General features: G+C 66.0%; 1 protein-coding gene across 6 annotated transcripts; it reads right to left on the bottom strand.

Moving 5' to 3' along the window:
* Window positions 1-2,410: 2,410 nt before the first annotated feature.
* On the bottom strand, window positions 2,411-12,780 carry CAPN10 (calpain 10). 6 transcript variants are annotated; one of them, XM_070787029.1, is made up of 13 exons: window positions 12,519-12,780; window positions 10,266-10,397; window positions 8,843-9,039; window positions 7,955-8,172; window positions 6,949-7,090; window positions 6,421-6,587; window positions 5,965-6,185; window positions 5,260-5,462; window positions 4,925-5,180; window positions 3,349-3,548; window positions 3,136-3,219; window positions 2,944-2,989; window positions 2,411-2,704 (listed from the first exon to the last, which is right to left on the bottom strand). In XM_070787029.1, the coding sequence occupies exons 1-13, from the start codon at window positions 12,642-12,644 to the stop codon at window positions 2,675-2,677; spliced, it is 2,022 nt and encodes a 673-aa protein (XP_070643130.1). In that variant the 5' UTR covers window positions 12,645-12,780; the 3' UTR covers window positions 2,411-2,674. The 6 variants fall into 6 exon arrangements, with proteins under 6 accessions (XP_070643130.1, XP_070643131.1, XP_070643132.1 ...); XM_070787030.1 differs by having other exon boundaries at window positions 2,411-2,654; window positions 12,519-12,757; XM_070787031.1 differs by lacking the exon at window positions 3,136-3,219.
* Between the last annotated feature and the right edge of the window lie 293 nt (window positions 12,781-13,073).

The raw sequence follows: 13,073 nt of genomic DNA, 5'->3' as shown, positions 1-13,073 counted from the left end.
CGACCCCGCCGTGGGACCCGGACGGCCCAAGGGGAACCAAGGAAAACCATGGGCCACCCTGACGGCTCCTGGGGAAAAGCTGGCAGCGTTCCGCCCTCCTGGGGTTCTGGTGCCCCCCCACTCCCCCAGGGGTGAAGGGCTGATGGTGACAGGCGATGGGCAGCATCTTACTTTTCAGGCTTCTTTGGAAGGGGGCTGATCTGCAGGGCCCATGCCTGAAGCCCCGGCTCTCTGTTCTCACTGAAGTCACCAGCCTCCCAGGACCAAGTAGGGAAGGGAAGGGGATGGTAAATGACACAGCCGAGACGCAGTGGCTGGCTCGAGGGCGCCCCCAGACGGGCCGGGGGAGCAGGCAGCCAGGGCTGGCCCGAGGGAGCGGCGTGCGGCACGGGCTGGCTTGCAGTGACACTGGTCATCTGGGCAGGGCCGTCAGGCAGGGGTGAGCTGGCCGACCGCAGAGGCCTCTGAGGCGGGGGGTACCTGCGGGTCTGGAGAGATTCCCTGCCCCTCGTCCCCCGGGCCTCTCCCCCGCTGATCTCAGGACGAGTTCTGCTTTGAGGCAACGGCAGTTGCAAACAGCACACCCTTTGAGGCTTAGGGAGAAGTTCCACCCCAGGGAAGCCCTCGGCCGAGGCCCGGGGCCAAGAGAAAACCCCGCAGGCCTGGGGCTTAACCACAGACGCTGATGTCTCCAACTCTGGGAGCTGGACGTCCGAGGTCAGGCCCAGGCCAGTCTGGTTCCTGGCGAAGGCCCCGTCCTGGATTGCAGGCGGCCACTTCTGTCTGCTCACATGAAGCTCTGCTTTCTTCTCAGGATGCCTGAGGTTAACACCTGCCCGGGAGACCTGTGTTTCAGCCCCACGCGGGCCCCCGGGTGCACACATCAGATCTCCTTCCCTTGTAAACATCCTGCACCCCAAACTTGTCTCAGCATCAGCCTCTGAGGTCTGAGAAGAGGCGATACCGTGCGGTTTGGAGCTGGGTTACCCACTGGCCCTGGGGGCAGGGAGACGGCAGCCCTGGCACAGGAGTGGTCTCGTCCTGTCTGGGCGCTGTTTGACCAGGTGGGTCGGGGAGGGGCGGAGGGAACAGTGGGTTTGAGATGCAGGAACAGGAGCAGCTGCAGGGGATGGGCCAGGAGGCTGGGGCCAGAGGTGAGGCCACCGCTGGCCACAAGAGGAGCAGCCCCAGAGCAGGACAGGAGCAGGCCTGGGCCCGCTGACTGCAGAGGTGGTCGGGCCCCAGAGGAAGGCCGCCTTCCCCAGCGAGTGTGCACAACAGACTCCCCACCTGCCGCCACCACCAGCCCGCAGGCCCTCGCTCCGTGGCTGTGCTCAGGGAGGGGCAGGGAGGACCAGGCTGCAGGAACTCAGGCCCGCAGCTGACACTGCCCCCAAGCCGCGGTGGGACACAGAGAGCTGCTGACCATGGACCCCCGCCAGGACCGCTCATGGTGGGCGATGGGGTCACTTCCTGGTCTCCAAGCACGAAACTGGGACGGCCACGTGCAGACATCCAACTCCCTCTCTGGGGTTGGAGGGCAGGCAGGAAGGCCAAGGGTGAGACTGACGCCTCTGCCCCACCGCCCAGACGACAAATCATAGACAGTACCTTGGGGAGGGTGGGGACGGGGACCCCTCGAGGCCCTGAAGCTGCGGGGCGGTCCCCTCAGGGGCAGTGGTCCCACCCTATCACCCCGACTCAGAACCAGGGTTTCCCGAGCACGCCACCTGCTCCCAGGGAGCCACAGGCTCGCGGTGCGGCCTCGAGGGTGCAAGTCAGGAATGGGTGGGAAGACTTCCCGCCAGGACCAGAGGCCGTGCAGCCCCTCCCAAGAAACGACATTGTAACTCGGGACAAGGAGCCCAACAGGCCAGGCACCCTGACCACGGTGACAACACGGTGCAGAGTCGGGGGACACATGGGGACAGGAGACACGCCAGGCCAAGGTCAGGGCCCCCACTCCAGAGGCTTAGGGTTAGGGGGCCCGGGGCCGAGGCCCGCAGGGACACCCCCGCTGAGTCACGGGCAGAGGACTGCAGTTCCGACACGGCCACTGGGCATTGGACAGCGTCCACCCCTGAGCGCCACCGGCCAGGACAGGAGACTGGACGTGGAGTGGGGGTGACCTGTGTGGACAGGAACCCTCCAGCTCCTGCCCAAGACCTGCCGTGCACCCGCCTCCTCACCACCCGTCCACCCCTGAGCGCCACTGGGCGGGAGACAGACTGGACACGGCGGGGAGACCTGTGTGGACGGGCACCCTCCAGCTCGTGCGCCCACCTTCTCACCACCTGCCACGTCCTCCCCTCACCAGCCCCGCCCCGGCCCCTGATCATCCCCTGAGTGTCAGCGGCCGGTGGGAGACCCCACCTGCTTCTGCTGACCACCTGAACCGGCTGGACGCTGCTCGGTGCTCATGTTTATTTATAAACTGGATCCTAAAAACGTTTCTAACAAACAGTTCAAATAATGTGTGTCCCGACGCGCTCTGTCCACTGTACGGCTTGTTTCTCGGGCAGTGGAGAGACTGCATGGAGGATTCCGGGAGGCTCAGCCACGAGGACCCTGGTGCCCTTCCTGTGGCTCCCGCTGGACTGCAGGGCTGCTGCTCCTGGGACACGTGCAGGCTGGTCACTGTGGGTCACCAGAGCCTGCAAGCATGGTCAGCCACTCAGGCTTTCATCACCGCCATGAAGGAGGCCTGCGGGAGGAGGGCACGAGGGCTGGGAGGCGCTGCCCTGGCTGGCGGGAGACCAGCCTCACCTACTGCAGGCCCGCCACCACCCTGAGAATCTCTGCCTGGGGCTCCCGGCGGGGGGACAAGGGCCCCTCCTGTCCCAGGGCCCAGCCCAGCCTGCGGGGTGGCTGCTGGGAGGGGCTGGGAGGCAGCTAAGACCCCAGGGCACTGGGAGGGCCCTCCCCTCTGCACCCAACACACACCTCCTGGAGGGGCTGCCCCAGCATCTCCTGGCTGTGAATGGAGCGCCTGCAGGAGAGGAGGCCACTGTCACCCTGGGCCTCCCCGCACCCCGAGGGTGTGGGGTGGGGGACAGTGAGCTCCAGGCCCCTCACCCTGGGCCTCCCCGCACCCTGGGGCGTGGGGTGGGGGGCAGTGAGCTCCAGGCCCCTTACCCTGGGCCTCCCCGCACCCCGGGGCGTGGTGTGGGGGGCAGTGAGCTCCAGGCCCGTCGGCTCTCCTCCCACAGGCCTCGTGCTCTGCGGGGCAGGTGCGAGTCAGGCTGTGCGGGTGACTGGGAGACACCTTGGGGTGGGAGTGCTGGGGACACGCCCCACACCCACACACAGCCGCGTGCACAGGCGCACACGTGCAGCCCCGGCGCCCACCTGTCGATTCTGGTCTCCACAGTCAACGTGAAAGCGCCCTCTGTGTCCGGCAGGTAGGTGGAGGGCACGATGCGGTAGGCGCCAGCGGGCAGGTGGCAGAGCCGGCTCACCTCCTGGGCGTAGCAGTGCGGCACGCAGCTCAGCAGAGGCTCCTGCAGCAGCAGGGAGGGTGCGTCCTGGCCCCCGCCGTCCGCCGGAACCTAGGGGAGGCCGGGGCTCAGACAGCAGGCCCGCCTGTGGGCGAGCAGACCGGCTGCGGCAGCCAGGACCGCAAAGGCCTGTCCTCTTCCTGCAGCCTCGACCCAGCTTCCTTCCCAGTGGGGCTGCCCTGGCTGGGGGCAGCCGGCAGTTGGCCTGGCCCTCGTCACACGCCAGGCCCCTCACGGGGCCCCACTGCCCACATGGCCCCCTGCCTGGGGACCTGCAGAAGTGCCGCTGTGCCGGCCACCCCGGGCGGGCATCTCACTGTCGTCCGTGCCCTGGCCCTTCTCTCGAAGCCCCTGGGCACCGGCCCCGGGTGGCCTGAGTGGAGCATGGCCACAGTGTGGTGCCCACGGCTGTCGGGACCCCAAGGGCACAGGAGCTTCTCGAGAAGAGCCGCCCCCACCAAGGCCCCACGACAGCATGGCTCTGGGCCACCTTCCGGCCACACCCTCCTCGGTGCACCGGCCCCTGCCCAGCCCCATCCTCAAGCGGGGCCCCCAGAAGGGGTGGGGAGTCTGTGACCTCTGGCATTCACCTCCCCCTCAATACTCCAACTGCAGGTCTGCAAAGGACGTCCTGCCTGTATTTCAGAAGGGCAGACAGGCCGGGAAGGCACTCTGGGTGGCGCTGTGAGCCCCTGGCCTTCTCGCGGCTGCCTGCCACCCGACCCTGGGTGGCCCCAGGACCCAGGGCCAGTCTCCCCTCTGTGGGGCCCCAGCTCCCGCTGTGCATGGCTGGGGAAATGGCACTCTCTCCCGAGAGCCTCCCTTCTCTCCTGCCTGGGACTCCACCCGCCTTGAGCTCCTGGGCTCTGAGCGCCTTGGGACCCCGCTCTAAGTCTCCTTTCTGGTCCAGAAGCCCTCATGGGCAGGTAGAGCATCTGTATGTCCTGTCTGAGGCGGTGTGGGCCACCCCTCCCTCCCTGCTTGTCCCCACGAGAACAGGTCCCTGCTGGTCCAGGCACTTGGTGGGTGGGGGGCCGGGGATTCATGTGGCCTTCGGGAGGCTCCTGCTCAACCCTGTGCCCAGAGCGTCCTGTGGGGGCTCCTGGCTGGAAGCACAGATCTGGGGGCAGCTCAGGACTCAGGTGGGCTTCCCTGGTGGCTCAGCTGGTAAAGAACCCGCCTGCAGTGCAGGAGGCCTGGGTTCGATCCCTGCGTTGGGAAGCTCCCCTGGAGAAGAGAACGGCTCCCCCTCCGGTGTTCTGGCCTGGAGAGTCCAGGTCGCACAGAGTCGGACACGGCTGAGCCACTTCCACACCTCACACGGGGCCCGGGTGTGCAGCTGCTCTGAGCCCGGGTGAGTGGACAGGCCTGCCCGAGCTGCCCGGTGACCCTGGGGCCCCGGGCCCCACACGCCGCCCGCCGCCTGCCTGGAAGACGTGGAAGCCGATGGGGAGGCACTGGAGGTCGCGGCAGTGCTGGCGCAGGGAGATGCGCACGCAACGCGGGCCCGCGCCCTGCGGCACCGACAGCGGGAAGCGGGGGTTGCTGGGGTAGGAGGCGAAGTTGCGGCTGCCCCCCGCGGTCCGGCCGGCCCTCCAGGAGCCCCGCAGTCGCACGGTCTCCCACTCGCCCGCTGGCGGCACCTCCCGGGGGCCGGGGCTCGGGGCGGCTGGCTGGACGGCGCTGCGGGGACAAGCAGGAGGCGCCGGTGAGCGAGCCGCCAGCGCGGAACCGCCCCGCCCCGCCCCGGCCCGCCCCTCACCTGAGCGCGACTCTCCCGGTGGAGAAGACCCGGAGCAGGAACTGCCCCGGAACGTCCTTCAGGAAGGTGCTGGGCACGGCCAGGTAGAAGCCCGGGCCGAGCTCACAGCGCAGGTGCACCTCGCGATCGTAGGCGTGGCATGCGGTGCCCGCCACGGGGGGCGCGGACAGGGCCCTGGGCAGGTTGACCCGCCGCTTCTCCACCTGCAGGGAGGCCCCGGAGCGCCCGTCAGAGCTGGGGGGCCCCCCCCTGGAGTACCCAGGCCTTCGGGTCCCTCCCTGAGAATCTGCAGCTGAGTCCCACGTGAAACACACGTGCCGGTAAAGACACGTGGCCGATGCCATCTGGGCCTGCCAGGCTTGCCAGCAATGCTGTGACCCAAGACACCCGGACCTCCCATCCGCATTGGAGGGGAGGGGGTGAGGGAGCGGACAGGACCTCCCAGGGGCATGTGCGCAGAGCCACGGCTGGACCGCCCCCTGGAGCCCTCCCAGCAGCTCTGCTCACTGGAGGGCCCCCCCACCCGCCACCCGCCACCCGCCACCCGCCAGGCTGCTTCCATGCTGTGTGCCTTTGGCCAGAAGACACAGCCAGGCTGGGGGAAGGAGGCGAGTCCCGTGGACTCAGATCTGACGGGGTGGGGGTGGAAAGGGGACTTGGGGGGCTCCGGGGGCTCAGGCCTCCATGTCCCACGGGCAGGGCTACCTTCCAGAGGTGCAGGCCCACGGCCTGGTAGTCTCTGCCTGGGCGGCCGGCTGCGCGCACCCGCGGCCTCTGCAGGACGCCCACGTACACCTCGCTGGGCTCGCAGACCCGCAGCCAGAACTTGGGGTTGCTGGGGAAGCCGCTGTTGTTCCGGCAGCCTCCTGCCGACTGGCCCTTGACCCAGGCCCCGGGCAGCTCCTGAGTGTGGCACAGCACCTTTCCTGGGCGGGGATGCGCCGCTCAGACGCGGGGATGGGGTCCCCCTCACGCCCCCAGCCCCACTTTGGCGTCAGGACCCCTGCACCGTGAGGACATCCCACCCGGCCACCTGTCACCCCCGGGGCAGCGGGGATGGGACCATCGCTCCGCCCTCAAGAGAAGCCGGAGTGGGGCGAGAGTGGAGCCGGTGGCCCGCCCCACTTCAGAGGGCGGGCGGTTTGCCTGGGCCTCCCTCACCTGAGTGCAGGCTCTGCAGGTGGCCAGCCTCCGTGCTGGGGAAGCCGATAGTGACCTCGTCAAACTCCCGCAGAAACTCGTCCTCCTCCACCCAGAACTCCCCATCCTGCAGCTGCGACAGCAGCTCCGCCTGGGCCGCCGGCTCCACCTGGCTCCACCCTTCACCCCTGCAAGGAGCCCCCTTCAGCGGAGCAGAGGCCCGGGAGCAAGCGCCCACCTGCAGCCCAGGGGGCATCCTCCGTCCGTGGGTGCCCTCAGGACAGGCCCCAGCCCTCAGCGTCGCTGGGGTCCCGGGGCCCAGCACGAAGCCAGCCTCCCAAGGCCGTCTGGGGCCCTGCACAGAGCAGGCAGCCCACGAGCAGGTGCCAAGGGGGCTGTGCCAGAGACCAAGCAAACACTGTCCTGACCACGGTCCAAGCCGCAGGCACCGGGCACGCGCACGGTCGAGACGGCTCTTGGCCACGGTGCCCCCCGCCCTCCACGGCCCACACGGGCAGAGTGAGGCCCAGAGCGCCCGCTTGCACTCACCCCTCCCTCCAGGGCCCCTGCCAGCACCGCCGGCCCCAGGGGTTCTGAATGCGCAGCAGCAGGACGCTCCGGCCGGCCAGATCCTGGAGCTCTCGCAGATCCGACACGATGAAAGCATGAAACTCACCCAGCTCCCGGGTCCCTGGGGGAGGAACAGCCGCAAGGTCCACACCGAGCGGACACAGGCCTGCCTCCTTGCCCGGGACACACGGCTGCCGTCTGCAGCGCACAGGCGCAGTGTCCTGACCATGGCGGGCAAGTCAACCGGGGCGTGACCTGGTCCAGCGAGGCGCCAGCGGGAGCACCTGGCCTTGGATTTGGGCTCAGCTGCCACCAGGCCTGCAAACCGCCTTCTCTGGGCCTCGGTCCTCGCCCGGATGACACTTAGGACAAAAGTCCTGTTATAAAAATAATCTTAAACATGAAAGCAATTGTGCGCAAAGATGCTCACTGTGATGTCATCTCTAACAACGTGAAACTGGAAAGACCATAAATACGGGTCTGTAAGGGACGGACTCAGAGAAACATGGCAGATTCAGGGATTACGTAGGATCCTGACAGAGTCCACGCAGCGCACAGAGCGATACATGACACAGGACACGTGCGTCTCGCGAAGAAAGCAGCTGAGAAAGGGCACTGACGAGTCAGAGCGGTCAAGTTTGGGTGACTTTTTCTTTCAACAGACTTGCTTCATGAGCACGTGTATCACCAGAGTGGAGACCTGAGCACTGGTTTTGCCCGGTCACCAGCGGGGCCAGAGATGGTGCCACCACTCTGCGTCCTGGGGGCCCCAGTGCAGACGCCCCTCTCACCCTGGAGGCCAGTCCTGGTCAAGGGAAGGTGGGACACTGCCCTCCGGAGAAGCCGGTCAGGAGGGAAGGGCCCACCTGGGATACCAGCTCTGAGGACAGAGGTCCTCTCTCGACTCAGTCCCAACAGGACCTGGCTACAAAGCTCCGGCAGGAAGCAGCGAGGGCTCAGGCGCGCAGGCTGAGCTCCACCCTACCTGTCCTGGGGCTGAGCACCGAGCAGCTCAGCAGACAGCGGTCCTTCAAGCTGAGCAGCTGCCGGCAAGTCCTGCGTTCTGCACCGCGGGGCCCGTCCTGCTGGCCACTGGATCCGGCCACGTCCTTCAGGTTCCACCTTTCGGCCAGGCCACCAGTGAGGTCCACCAGGGCATCTGCCACCTGCCCCGCCCACAGCTGTTCATAGGAGCCGTGGACCCTGGGGAGACGGCCAGGCGGCGTGAGGCCCGGCACTGGGCCCCCAGCCCTCCTGTCTCCCCTGGCCTGCCTCTGACCCACCTCGATCACCTCTCTTTCTGCCCCACCCTGTCCCCACCACGTCCAGGCACAAGCTCGCCTCCAGGGCACAAGGCCCACGCAGGCTCCAGTAGGAGTGGGCACAGTGGCCGTGAGCACACCCCTCCGCCTCTCACGATCAAGGCCCTGGGCCTGACGCGAGGCTTACGGAGGGGCTCACTCCTGCCACGAAGGCCCACCTCCCAACCCAGCCTCCTTCAGCACAACCACCAGTGCGTCCAGGGAGGGCATCCGTGGTCTCAAAACCACAACAGACAACCTTGACGCCTCGGACGCCTCACTCCTTCCCAGCGACCTGCAGAGAGGCCGCCTGTCCCCAGAGAACCAGGTGGGCAGAGAGACTTGTCTCACTTGGGTTTGAGGAAAGAGAGGACAGCGTGCACCCTCTCTTTAGAGGCGACGCCCCCGTGCCTGACCGTGATGTGAGGGCAGGGCAAGGGGGCACGGGCCAAGCCTCAGAGCTGCGGTCTCTGGACGGGCCAGCCCACCCTGGAAGCCCTCAGGGCCCACAAGGGCACTGCGGCCCGGGACCCCTGCCCGCCCGCCCAGCCCCTCCACGCCGGCCGGCGTACTTGGCGTAGACCTTCTCCAGTAAGGGGAGCCAGAACACATCCTCTCTCTGGCACCGGGAGAAGCAGAGTCTCCCTGCAAGACAAGGCAGACGGTCATCTACGGTCACCTCCACCCAGCGTCCAAACTGCCACACTCGGCAGGTGAAGGAGCCCCGGTACGTCTGGTCGAGCCAGCTCGGCTGTCCCGGAGGGAAGACCTAGCGCACGTGGGGGGAGGCAAAAGCAGACGGTGAGAGAAGGCCCAAGGTGGCACGTCCCAGCCCCGGCCAGAGTGTGACCGCGCCGGACGCTGCCCCCCGGCGCGCGCCTGGCTGTCCGACTCGTGTGAACACCACTCGGGGGACAGGAGGTCTCAGACCTTCCAGTGAAAGGTGCCAGGGCCGCTCTGAGCGACCGGCGCCTCCGAAAGCGCTAGCCAGCCATCATGAGCTCGTGTCCCCGGGGAGCGCAGGCCCTGAATCCATGACCAACGTGACTTCAGAGGCCTGCGTGGCGGAGGTGGCAGCTACCCCAGCTGCAGCCTGGGCACAGCTCCGCCAGCGCCCGGCCCCTGCTCATGGCTGGGGCTGCGATTCTGGCCCAGGGCTGAGACAGGAGGGGTCTGCACCCAGACGGCCCCATTGCGTCCCAGCTCTGCCCTTGCCAACTGGGACGTGACCGTGGTTTCAGCGCCTTGTTTGTAAGAGGGGGTCCAGGCCAGCAAGGCCTGTGAAAATGAAAGCTGGCAACTGTAGTGGGCTTGGCCCAGCACCGGGGACATGGGAGCCGCTGGGAAAGGGGTCAACACTGCTGCTTTCACTGGTCACACTCAGCCAGGCCACGAGTGCTCCTGGGGAAGGAGTCTGGGCGGCCTCCTATTCCTGTGGGGTCCGCCTACATCTGAAACAGTTCTAACCACCTTTTGCCAATTGATGTTCAAAATCTATAAGAAAAGAGAACCACCACCCCAACTAGCCAGGAAACTTACTCCAAACCAGCACAGGATCCCTCAACTGGCCCTCTCCTACTTTGGGCTGGCGTGTTTGTCTTTTTCTTCCAAATGCCTGCCAGGGACTTCCCTGGTGGTCGGGGGCTAAGCCTTCATGCTTTCAATGCAGGGGGCTTGGATTTAATTCCTGGTCAAGGAACTAGATCCTACATGCTTCAACTAAAACCCAATGCCGTCAAACTAAAACATATATATACACGTGTGGGTGTGTGCGCGTGCGTGTGTGTGTGTGTGTCTGTGTGTGTCACACATACATGGCTGGCCCAGGGCTTGGGAGATGGTGGAGCAGGTGCAGCAGAAAGCGCCCTGCCAGCCCCTGCGGGAGAGGGGGCCGCTGGGCCTGATGGCGGAGTGCCCTCCCCGCCCCGCTTCCTTCCTACATGGTCAGACAGGGAGAGAGAGGAGGAGAGACAGCCGCGGGCGGCAGGCAGACACCTGGTCCAGGAGGTGGCGGCTCTTCTGCAGGGCGGCGCAGGCACACAGGAACCAGCAGTCCCCCAGCAGCCCTTGCTTCACCTGCCCTTCCTGTGGGCTACCTGCAAACAGCTGGGGCGTGGCGCAGATTTCCTGAAATAAGAAAATCGTCCAGAGTGATATCATGCTCGGGAGCTGCCGGGAAACCAAGAGCAGAGGCCTCGTGTGGCAGGGTTGGGGAGGAGCTCTTCCGGGCATCCACGTTGCCTAAGAGGGCACGGGAAATGGCTGGCCTCTTGCGGCCAGTACCCGTCAGCCCCTCCAGGCTGCACATCAGCCTGTCCAGCTTGGATTCTGGGCTCCCTGTCTCCGCCGACCTTCCTTGATTGGCACCCCCCCAACTCTGGACAAATCCCACCACCTTCTTTGTGCAACAGTGAAATGTTGGTCTAGAAAACGGTTTCCCTTTAAATTCACAAAGGCAGGTTTCAAGAGGGTCTTCCGTACCGCTTCTCTACAAGGCTGAGCTCTCCACACCCTAGATGAGTTGACCTTCCTCCTGCTCTCCTGAAAACACCCAGGTCCCTCTGAGCAGCGGCTGCGCCTGGGGCTCCACCGGAAGCCCCCTGGCCTGACCCCTGCTGCTCTCAGTGTCTGAGTCCATACATGCCCCCCCACCCCCAGTCCTGCAGGCGGGATCCCACCAGCACAGGCCTGGGAGAGGAGGCCCGCTGCTTCGATGCCCTGTCCCTGGGCACTGCTTCCCCTCCCGGCGCTTCACTGACCATCTCCTCCGAGAGCTGCTCCCCCCACTTCCTCCCTCCTGTTTCTTACAACACCCCCTTGCTTCCGAGCAGGTCCACAGCCCCAAAACCGCTCTGCATCAGTGTCACCTCCGTGTCGCCACCTCCCACGGGCATCCTCTGTGCTACTCTTTCCTGACACAGTGGCATAAGAACTGCAGCTCCCCTGTGCCCAACAGCCCCCTCCTGGCATCCACGACTCCACGTGCTCGGGCTGTCCTCTCCCCTCTCTGCCTGCTGCTTCTCAAGTCTGCTTGTCAAGGCACCTGTGGTTCCTTAAGGCTTGGTTCCAAGCTGTCTCTTCTTCTCTGCCCCTACTTTCTCCAAGATGCCCTCCCAGACTCCAGACAGTAAGCCATCTGTGCGGTCCCTGTTCCCAGGAGCATCATCTAACCCGCTCCTCCTGAGCTCCTGGCTCTCACACCCACTTGCCTACCGTCAGCTCTGCTTGAACCTGTGAGAGCAAAACCCAAGCCTACACTTCCAGCCCACCTCCCGTTTCTGCAGCACATCAGCCAGGACCCCCACCCCACTGGTGCTCAGGCTAGAAATCTAGAAATTCTTGATCCCCCCTTCATCCTCACTCTCTACTTCCAGTTGGTCACTAAGACCTATGAATCCTGGCTTGGACATCTCCCTTAAATCTGCCCATGCCAGAGCCCCAGCCTGAGGCTGTCGCACTAATCTGAGCCCCTGCCTCTTTCTCCAGGACCACCGCAACGGCCACCTGCACTCTTGCCCTCTGGACACTTGGCTGAAGAGTGAGCTTCTTAAAACAAATCCAACCGAATCACTCCTCTGCTAAAAACACCCCAATGGCCTCCCACTGCACCTAGAGTCCACTGGCCTAGCTGATCAGGCTCGTTGCCCCTTGGAAACAGGCCCTCGGTGCTGTCCAAGGAAAGCCAGTTCTGGCTCTCTTCCAGGGCGGGTGCATGCTGAGGTCTCCACGAAGGCTGGGTGCACTCGGGGAGAACAAGGTTGCTCCGGGGACAGCCTCATTCAGCGGATACTCCATTTCTAAAGCTATCACACAGCACACTGGGCTGGAGCATGCCTCTAAACTGCCACCTTGAGATGTTTACACCTGAAAGGGCATGAGGTTCACCACATGCGTGCAGCGTGCAGAACAAAACGGCTGTGGCTTTGCAGGCTCAGTCTGGCCCTTCCAGAGGAGCAGGAGAAACAGAGCAAGACTGCTTGTGGTCAGAAGAGACCTGCAGACTAGAAGCCCTTCACAGCAGACCCAAGTGGGGCTGAGTTTGCCGTGTGCCGAAGCGCCCAGCTCGCGGGGCCGTGAATCCCCTGCGGAAGGGAGCGCTCTCAGGTGGGGGCTGTGAGCTCGGGTCCAGCACACACGGAGCTGGCTGGGGGATGGGCAGGGGAGCCCTCTCCTGAAGACAGCGGGAAGCGGGCCTGGAAACGCGGCGCGAGACCCCCGAGAGCCCCCCTCCGCCCCCGCCCGCCCCACCTGGGGCCGCCTCCAGGTGATCTCCTCGCGGAACTGGGCCAGCGGCGTGGAGAAGCTGGAGAAGAGCGAGGAGTCCGAGGCCGGGAAGGCGGCGTCGCGGAAGAGCTCCTTGGCCGGCGCCCGCATCTTGGGCACCCCGGGCGCCCATCTGCAGCCCGCGACCCGGTGCCGAGCGCAGCCGAGCGGGCACGCGGCCCCGGAGGGAAGGGCGAACCGGCCGCGCGCGGTCCCACTTGCCCGCGCCCCCTCGCCCGGCCAGGCTCCGCACCCCCGGCCCCCCAGGCCCCCAGCCCCGCGACACCCACAGCGCCCCCCCGGCCCTGGTGCCCGCCCGCCCCGTCGCCCCGGTAACCGTCGTCCCAGCAACCAACCAGGCGCGGCGCTCCTGGTCACGTGGCAGGATGGCCCCTCCCTCCGGGCGCCGGAAGTCGCGTCACCGAGCCGTGCGGCAGTGTTGGTTGTGCCTCTCCTTCCAGGGCTGGGGGGCGGGGGGCGCTTGGAGGTGTCTCAGCCGAGACTCACGCCTGGGAGTCCGGCGCCAGCGTCTCCTCGAAC

Source organism: Bos indicus, chromosome 3 (assembly GCF_029378745.1).
Source record: "Bos indicus isolate NIAB-ARS_2022 breed Sahiwal x Tharparkar chromosome 3, NIAB-ARS_B.indTharparkar_mat_pri_1.0, whole genome shotgun sequence".
Classification (NCBI taxonomy): Eukaryota; Metazoa; Chordata; class Mammalia; order Artiodactyla; family Bovidae; genus Bos; species Bos indicus.
Note: the sequence above shows the minus strand (reverse complement) of the source record. Positions and strands in the feature narration are given on the sequence as shown.

Bases quoted from the DNA above. Each gene is read 5' to 3' on its own strand.
- CAPN10 (XM_070787030.1), bottom strand. From the start codon at position 12,644: ATGCGGGCGCCGGCCAAGGAGCTCTTCCGCGACGCCGCCTTCCCGGCC. The intron at 9,040-10,265 runs GTGTCTGCCTGC...CACGTGCGCTAG, and splicing joins GCCGCCACCTCCTGGACCAG to GTCTTCCCTCCGGGACAGCC. The intron at 6,588-6,948 runs GTGAGTGCAAGC...GGCTCCTTGCAG, and splicing joins CAGGGGCCCTGGAGGGAGGG to GGGTGAAGGGTGGAGCCAGG.